At 30.0% G+C, this 9223-nt stretch overlaps 1 protein-coding gene across 2 annotated transcripts; it reads left to right on the top strand.

The window, feature by feature from the left end:
* Positions 1-2757: 2757 nt before the first annotated feature.
* LOC117219679 (lipid storage droplets surface-binding protein 2) lies at positions 2758-8877 on the top strand. Of its 2 annotated transcripts, XM_076522363.1 has the most exons (5): positions 2795-2906; positions 4743-4780; positions 6741-7078; positions 7625-7874; positions 8466-8877. In XM_076522363.1, the coding sequence occupies exons 2-5, from the start codon at positions 4753-4755 to the stop codon at positions 8717-8719; spliced, it is 870 nt and encodes a 289-aa protein (XP_076378478.1). In that variant the 5' UTR covers positions 2795-2906; positions 4743-4752; the 3' UTR covers positions 8720-8877. The 2 variants fall into 2 exon arrangements, with proteins under 2 accessions (XP_033324895.2, XP_076378478.1); XM_033469004.2 differs by lacking the exon at positions 4743-4780 and having other exon boundaries at positions 2758-2906.
* Positions 8878-9223: the final 346 nt, after the last annotated feature.

The following is a 9223-nucleotide window of genomic DNA, read 5'->3' as shown; positions in this document are numbered from 1 at the left end:
CAGATTGTTTACTTCTATCTGCTCTAATCACCTATCCTTAAATTACTATAATTAAATTATTATACTGAATATTATGTATTACCAGTAAATATGTTTGTAAAGTTAATAAGTTGGAACATTAACAAAAATATATTTAATTACTTATATATCGTTTAAGAAATTAAGACTAACAGATTATTATTAAATAACTCGTGCACAGTATAGAATTATTCTTACTACCATTTGTATTTTCCTTCTACTTTTACATTTTACCTTCAATCTATGGTCGAAATTAATTCTATTTTGAAGAAATTCGGGTAACAAATATTATGTTTATTAATTGTAAAATGCAGTAGAAATTAAATAGTATTAACCTTCAATTCTACAAACAAGATAGATTGATAGATTAGAAGAATTGATTGGAACAATAATAAATTAGAACAAATAATAGATTAATATAATTCAGCATGCATTTACAAATAATACAATTAGAACGATAAATTCTTGTACATTATATAAACAACTGTCACTTTCATAAATTATTTTGTACAATGAAGAGATGGTCTTGATAGATCATGAAATCATTATGAGTAACAGCGAAATATCAACAGAATATTAATGATTTGCCAGATACTGTTCTATTAATTATAAAAATGCTACATCAGAGCATCAAAACTTGTCGATTCACGATTTTCTGAATGGGTGATACGTTGTCTGAACGGAATTCGAAGAATCGGGGAACTGACCATCAGAAAAGCCGTCTCTCATAGAGCCACGTCATAGCCTATGACACATGTGCGCGTGTGTCGTAGAAGCGCATAGTCGTCGATACGCGATAAGGAACCCAGTACACGTGGATTTCTTTTTATAGAAATTGTATTTCTTGTGGAATATTATGATTACATTCACAGGATACGCTTCCTTCTTTGAAATAGCATTATTAAAAATCATTCGTCGATTCACCTCTGATCTCTGCTTATCTTTATGCGAACATAATTGTTGTTCCCGTGCAATTCTATCGAGTATGCATTTTTTTTCAATTTGTTTCGATTATTGAATTTATATAACATTTTAATTTCAATTTCGTGGGACCCCTATTATTTTGTTATTATTTAATTTATATGTTATGCATTATTGCCATTTTGTTATGATTAAACAAAACATTATAATAATTAGCTTTTGTATACTATACAGATCATTGTTACTCATCTTTGGTAGTTCATCGTTATTAATTTTCAGCTAACTTTGTAATTCAGAATTGCACTTCATTATTATCTAATAAAACACTGGAATAATTATCTCTTGTATTTTACGTGTATTGTTCACTGTTGTTATTTTATTATTGTTATATTTAAATCTATGTTGCATTTTTTATTATTATTATATTTCATTATTAGTATCTTCTTATCATTTAATTTATATAACATTGTCATTTGTTATTTCTCACTTTATTATTACTACATTTATATAAACTAATACAATAAAACGAATACAAATTTCGCTGGAATCAATTATGTCATTTACAGTTAAATAAAGAAATTCTTAAAATAATTTCAACAAATAATTTCTACAAATTAGACATATTACAAATAAAGTTTTCTTTTATTATTAATTACTAATTATTATTATTAATTATTAATTACATCAAGAAAGTAATTAAATTATTTCTTTATATTTGAAAGTTTAAATTATATACAAACATTAACAATAAAGTAAGAAATAAAATCTTAAATAGTGTACTCTGCATACACACTTGTAAAAAACTGTTAAACGTTTACTGTCGTAATTTAAAAAATTATATTCGTCTAATTTTATAATAAACTTTCAATTTGAGAAACGAAGCTTATTATTCATTTGAATATACAATGATTGCAAAAATTATTCGTACACTGACTTTTGTGATTTGTGACCGATATTTGAACTATTTTAATTTTGTAAGAACAAATCGTACAGCAATAAACCCGAGCTCATTTTAAACCTTGAAGTCTCTACCTTCGCAATTCAAGTTTCATTTTGTCCCAACATACTTTAACCCCATATACGTAGCAGCTGGAAAACTGAATACATAAATTTCCATCAAAATCCTACAAACTGAAACGTTTCGAAAAAACGTTAAAAAATTTTTCTCATGAATAAATTTATCATGTAGTTGAAGACTGCGGATTTAACACTTGATATACTATACATATATATTTTTAATCGTCTTATAGAACAAAAACAAGGAACAAGTTCCGCCTTGTATAGCCTTCGCGTGCCTTGTATTACTTCGAAGTACATAGACGGTGAGTACATCTCTCGTCCAAAGGCACATAAAATGGCTAAAAAAATCACAGTTCAAAGTTTAAGGAGCCGTTGTAAAAAAGAGACTTCGATCTTCAAATCGATACTAGGATCAGTCGCGATAAAAATTTTACAATGCATTTACAGACGTTTGAATCCGTCGTGTTTTCACGAAAAGGCATGTCCCCAGTTTTTCATCTGTCCTGTTGCGTAGAAACAAATCGCGAGAAAACGAACGACACCGTGCCAAAGTAGAAACTTCAAGCTTCAAAACGAGTCCGAGTTTATTGTTGTACGACGATCTTTTACGACATTATAACAGTTCGAATTTGGACAATTTGTTGAAAATCGGTGCACTTTTTGGTGCCACTGTACCGCGTGCTCTTTCGTTTGCTATACTCGACGATACGTGTACCACGCGCAAAGTCTACTTTTTCGTGATCCGGACGAGCAAAAGAAACCTGATGGAACCGCACAGTTTTTACGGCCCTGGCGACCGTCTGCTCCCCCTCTTAGCTCGAACCCATCCCACTCGCGTCTTTCGGTATAAACGTATCATCAGTGCCGCTGAATCTGTCGTGCAAATCGGTCAATGAAAATTGTTCTGTTCCCGTTACTGTGCTCTCCTTACTGTTGCATCACGCATTGTGAGTATAGCAAAAGCGAATTTTTTCTCGTTGACTACACAATTCTAACATTATCTTCCGGTTACGATGTGACCAACGTGCTGTCATTTGGAATATTCTTAATGAACGATAAGTTGTTAACAATAAAGGAGGTTCAAGCTCTCGTGTAAATTGATTTTGCAATTATTTTACAGTCGCGTACCTGAGTTTAGAATTAATCGAATCATTGTAAATATTGACTGACGTGACATAGAATGCTACGACGTGTACCGGGTGTCCGTGCTGAAAACATCGTAGTTCCCAATGGCGGGAAAATTATTTGAAATATTGGTCTGATATCGAGCATAAAAGTACAAATTGTGAGGAATTATTCAATTATGTATATTGTCCTTTACTTAGGTATTGTGCGTTTTGTAAATCTGTGTTTTTTTAAACAGTTATTTATCTTTTGATTTGTTGATTGTGGGACGCGCAAATTGGAAAATGTCGGAATATTTAAGCTTCTATTAGCAGAACGAGATTTTTAAATCACCATTGTAACAATTTTGAATATTATCGCTGCTAATAAAGTGCCAGAACAAATTCCAAAAAATTATTTACTAACCTACGTCACCTTTTTAATCGTTTTCTGCTTATGCTGACTGAAGTGTGCTATTTCTCCGAAATTCATTAAGTAATTCCTAAAACGCTGTAATAGGATATGCTATATACAGGGTGTCCAATTTAATTTAATCCTCTATCTCCTCGTTGCTATTGTCAACAACAAAATTTAATTCACAATGGCAATGATTTTAACTGTTGTAACCTGTACGAAAGTGTTGATATCAACTGCGGGAAAACAAAATTATCTTATGAGTCACGCGGTTGGCCGCTCTCGACATCACCGATTATTTGACATTTATCTGCAAGATAATGAAAAACATTATTTGAACGATTACTCGGGCCTAGAAGAATTTTAAAATGTAGTAAAATGATCATAATATTTATAAATAACATTCGTAAAATGATCAAACATTATAAAGTCCTAATAAATAATTCTAATAAATTCTAATAAATTATTTGTATTATTTTTATAATCGCAGGACCGATAAAGTTGAAATACGATATCCTTTTCGAAAATAAATTTTTCGAACATTCAGGGAAACGGAGAAAAATGTTTAAGAACGCTTTTAAATCCTTATTCATTCGTCCATTGGTTATTGAGAAACAAAATATACGTTAGACAGTGCAATAAATTAGGTGTATTCAGCTATGGACGTCACTTCTGGCATTTATATTATAATCGGTATGTTCACATTCCGTAGTAATTTTGTTTTGAAATTTCATCACTTTTTTATTGCCACGGTTACAGCTGGATCATACTTTTAACATACTTAAAAAAATAGTTGTACCTGATATTTTCGTATAACTAAATATTCGTAGCTTTGAAATGGTTCGAAAAAAAATAACGAGTAAAAATTTGTCATTTTTTTGCATGTAATTTATATAAATTATAATAAATTATATTATAATAAATTACAATGAAGGTATAAAATAATATTTTCTATTTTTGCACTGTTAATATTAAATATATTATATTTTGTATATTGAATAAAGTACAAAGTCGGAGGAACATCTTTGTTAAACAAATTACGAAAATTATGTAATATCAATGTCAGATAATTCTGAAGAATAATTGTCTGAATTGTTATTAGCACAAATCGATCAAAATGTTATGAACTTCGTGATTTATAAGAATATCGATCAATCGTTTGTAAGAATACCGATTCTGACATATACAACAACATTACCACAAGGTTCAAAAGTCGAACAGAGTCTAACTCAGCTGATAAATCTAACGGAGACTTTTTTTTGCAGCGGATGAGTCATGAATTACGCTTTTAATCTTGCAACCAGTTGAGTACTATGTTACAGTTAAATGTCAAACGATATTTATTTACATGATTTCATATTACGTGTTAATTGCACGTCTGGATATAGTTTAACAAAAACTGTGGAATTTTTTATTTATTTATCAGTGCAGCACGTACCGTTTTTATCGCTACACGCTTGACAACGCGAAACGCTTGTTTAATTATTATTACAGCCATTCATGTCACATGTCACGTTATGACAAGTGTTAGATTTCTACTTTATCGACGTTTAGTTTCTGTTTTTGTCACGCTACTTAAATTTCTGTGTTATATCTTTGCTTTTTGCAAATTTATAATGAAGAAATGCATCATAAAATATTTATGGTTACATTAATTAAATGTTTTCCATCGTGAAAAATTTAGGTATTCATATTAATTGAATCTCATTCATCGTTAAAAATTTATATTCATATTATGTTATTATATATCTTCCATCATTTACAATTAATAGTTCCTTTTCTATAATATTTGATGTTAATAAATATTTTGAAAAAATGATATTAAATTTGAAAGTCATTCAATTTATTATTCAAATTAAAAAATTAAATCGATATTTCGATTAAGTATTACCATTTTTATTATTTTCATTTTTGTTGTTGACATCTATATTTCAATATAAAACATTTAAATTAATTATTTCCACATTAATTGTTTTGAGTTTTATTGTACTCATGCTACTTTGTATATCTAATAAGTCACAATGGCATTAATTTAAATAAGAAATAGAAATTTAAGCTCAAATTCAATTTATATGTACCAATCATCAAAATGATAACATTTATGCTGCAAACGATTTATCGCGTTATCGAAAGAGAAAAATAATTCTAATTCGTTGACTGTTAGCCGTCGTACATCACGAAGCTAGCCGGGAATCACGATAGAGCCACGTTTATGTAATTATTCAAGGTACAAAGATCCTCCGGTCAGTCGTTTCCCTATTTCAACGTCTGCTGACAATCGGTTGTTTGAATTTCTTGCAAACTGCGAACCGGAGATCAACGTACTTAAATTTTGTTACGTGATCACTGCTTGAATATTGATTTTAATTTGCATATTTTTTTCGTTCGCTGTGAATGTATACCTTGGCCATAAATACTGGGAAACCGTCATTTTACTTAACTATTTCTACAATTTAAACGTCAAGAACGTGTGTTTTTCTCTATGAAAATATTATAGATATATGGAGAACATAAACATAAAAATGTAAATTAGTAATTATAAATATTGTTTGTTTTTTTCAATAAATTGTATTATAAATAATTTTATTCTCTGTGCCATGGATTCCATTATATTAATAAAAATGTGTAGGGATAAACTTTATTAATATTCATTTTTAATGTTCATAAATTTGATTTTTTGTAATTATTTGTAAATTAACGCAAATAATTAACTGAAAAATTGTTAACATTAATCATATCTTTTGTTAAATATTCAAAGAATATGTATGTATTTGTATTCATATTTTGTAAAATTGTTTGAAAATTCTTCAGGTTATCTGCACATTTTGTCTAATATTAGAAAGATTATCCTGGTTAACTTTATTTTTTATAAAATTTGTTTGTAAAATTAGTTCAAGTTTAAGTATAAATTTAAAAAAAATTATCCTCTTCAACTTTATCTCTCATACAGTCTTTGCTATCTTCATGCTGCGTAAGTTTTTCAAAAAATTATTGCAAACAAAATAACCCAGTACTTATGACCAGACTGCAGATTTTATGTATTTGCTAAGAATGAATGGGTAAAATTAAAACAACCAAATTAAGACAATATCAAAACATCTTTTTTTAACTCTCTAAAATTATTTACAAAAAGGAGAAGTTATATAGTTTTTATTTATTCTGCATAAAAATCTTCAGTCTATTTATGACGTATTTATTTAGCATGTGTAAGTATGTTCAGAGGAAAATATTGCTCCTTCCAATAACAACATGTTAATTTCCAGGAAAAATGGCGGAAGCCAAGCCAACGAACACCGCCGCAGGCGAATCCGCGCCTCATCTCGAAGTGATCGACCGCGTGAAAAACATTCCCGTGATCCACTCGGCGATCGAGAAAACGGGGTCCACGTACTCCTACTTGAAGGACTCCAATCATTTAATTCATTGGGCTCTGTCTCAAGCCGAGGCTGGACTGAGTTATGCGACTGCGACTGCCGCGCCGATCACTGCACCGCTGGCGAAAAAATTCGAAGGGCAAATCTCGGCTGTTGACCAAAAATTGTGCGAAGGTCTGAACATCGTTGAACAGAAAGTTCCCATGATGAAACAGCCGCCGCAGCAGGTACATACTTATGGGAACCCCACTGCAAAAACTATAGCGTTTAAATGATCAGTGACATTTGCAATCAGTAACAAATGAGTCCAGTTAATTTATTTATTATTTAACACTAAGTAAAATCTGAATAAATGATGGTGTTTTCACAGTTAGTTGCAAGGAAATACAAGTAAACTAATAAAGCGATTTCATTATGTATTAATAATATATTTTCATACTTTTATTTTATTGTTTTACTAACGATTTATTTATTTATTTTCATTTATACATGACACGTGTTTAATATACTATACTGTTACTTTTATAATTAAATTTACTGTTGTTTAGTAGACTAAACTGATACTGTTTGTTATATTAAATGTATAAATGAAATTTTATTTATTATATAGCGTACGGTATTTTATTTATATTATTATTCAGAACGAAGATATTCACAAATTATAATATTAAGCACGTTATAAATGTTAACATATTATAATGTATCTGAAAAATAATATAATTGACGATTAGAAAACAATTGACAGTGTAAATAATATGTAGCTTTTATTGTAGATTTACGATGCGGCAAAAGCAGTAATGAGCAGTTCGTTGCAACCAACGATCGACAAACTGCATGCCGCAAAGGAATCCGCCACGCAACAGGCTTCTACACTCAAAGAAGTTAGTATAGCGAAGGCTAATGAATTGTTGAACACACAGTACGGTACTATGGCTGTGCAAGGGGTGGACAACAGCAGTGTCCTCATTAATGGTTTATTGGACCGTTATTTCCCACCAGTTGGGGGAGAACAGAATCCACCAGGTATAATTATAATAATTAATATTGCATCCATTAGTTATCGGAAATCAATTAATACAATAATTGCTAGATGCTCCGAAATTACTATTTCAATGATTCATAAGAGAGAGAAGCTAAAATTATTTAAATATTTCTTCTTATTTTTAAATGTTAAAAATTGAATATTATACAATTTGAGCAATTCGTTCATCTTATGAGCAATAGTTATCAATTTGTTTTACCATGTTACACAAATCCAAACTTCAATTAGATATAGATCAAGAAATATGAAGTCATAATCTTTATTATACATATATTACCAGTTTTACATTCTCAAAAATTTCATCCAAAAAGGAGCAAACATTCCTCTAGAACTTTTAATATCATTATGCTAAGACCATCCAAAATAAATTAAATTAAACTATACTATAGTAATTTAATTTAATTTATTTTGGATGGTCTTAGCATAATGATATTAAAAGTTCTAGAGGAATTTTTGCTCCTTTTTGGATGAAAATAATTAAATTATACTATAGTAATTTAATTATTTTTAATGTTTAATGCAGAAGATTGAAGAAGAATATAGATAGTTAATTTGTAAAACTTGTGTCGCAGCCCCAGTATCTGCTGACGAAAACAAAGTCCTGCACGCAGTGCAAACAATAGGTCAATTATCGACGAAGACGGCGAACCGTGTTTACCATTCGGTAGCAGCACAGTTGAAGACAATCAGCAAGGAGGATGTGACGTCGTACATCAACAGCGTTATATCCATTCTTCACCTGACGCATTTCTTGAGTTTATCTGAGAAACAAAACGACGAAAAAGAAGAACAAGGTCCAACTTGCGGGAAGAAAGAGAAAAACTGAAATAATAGAACCTGTCCAGAATGATAGCTGTGACTTTTATTTTTATACGAATTTCATGCGATTTTAATAACCCGTTGTAACACGTCTCAACATATCAATTTAACAAATTTTTATATAACATATACTTAACGTAGCAAATAAAATTATTTGACAACGCATTTTGGGAATTATTATTTTACATTTACAACATACTTTTCAACGGTTTAATTTTATTGGTAGTTTCTCTAGATTAAATATCACATTTCCCAGTAGCAAATGAACAAAGACAAATGAAATTGACAAATTGAAAAGATTTTGAGGAACAAGTATATAATGCAATCAATTTAAAATCATCACGTTTACCATTTGTAGCAGAAGAAGTTTCCTTCTCTGCAGATAAAGTCGCAACCAGTAATAACATCATGGTGTCATCTAGTGATCGATGAATGGCATTAATTTTATCGAGAAGTTTCAACTTTTGTCCGTCGAAGTGCTATAAGTATTTTCTGTGTGATTTTAGCTACT

The sequence above is a fragment of the Megalopta genalis genome, chromosome 5 (genome assembly GCF_051020955.1).
Source record: "Megalopta genalis isolate 19385.01 chromosome 5, iyMegGena1_principal, whole genome shotgun sequence".
In the NCBI taxonomy this organism is placed as follows: domain Eukaryota; kingdom Metazoa; phylum Arthropoda; class Insecta; order Hymenoptera; family Halictidae; genus Megalopta; species Megalopta genalis.
The sequence above is the reverse complement of the archived record's forward strand: the minus strand, read 5'-3'. Positions and strand labels throughout refer to the sequence as shown.

Excerpts from the sequence above, each read along its gene's own strand:
- LOC117219679 (XM_076522363.1), top strand. The coding sequence starts at position 4,753 with ATGAATTACGCTTTTAATCTTGCAACCA. Across the intron at positions 4,781-6,740 it reads CGCTTTTAATCTTGCAACCA|GAAAAATGGCGGAAGCCAAG; the intron begins GTTGAGTACTAT and ends GTTAATTTCCAG. Across the intron at positions 7,875-8,465 it reads GGGAGAACAGAATCCACCAG|CCCCAGTATCTGCTGACGAA; the intron begins GTATAATTATAA and ends CTTGTGTCGCAG.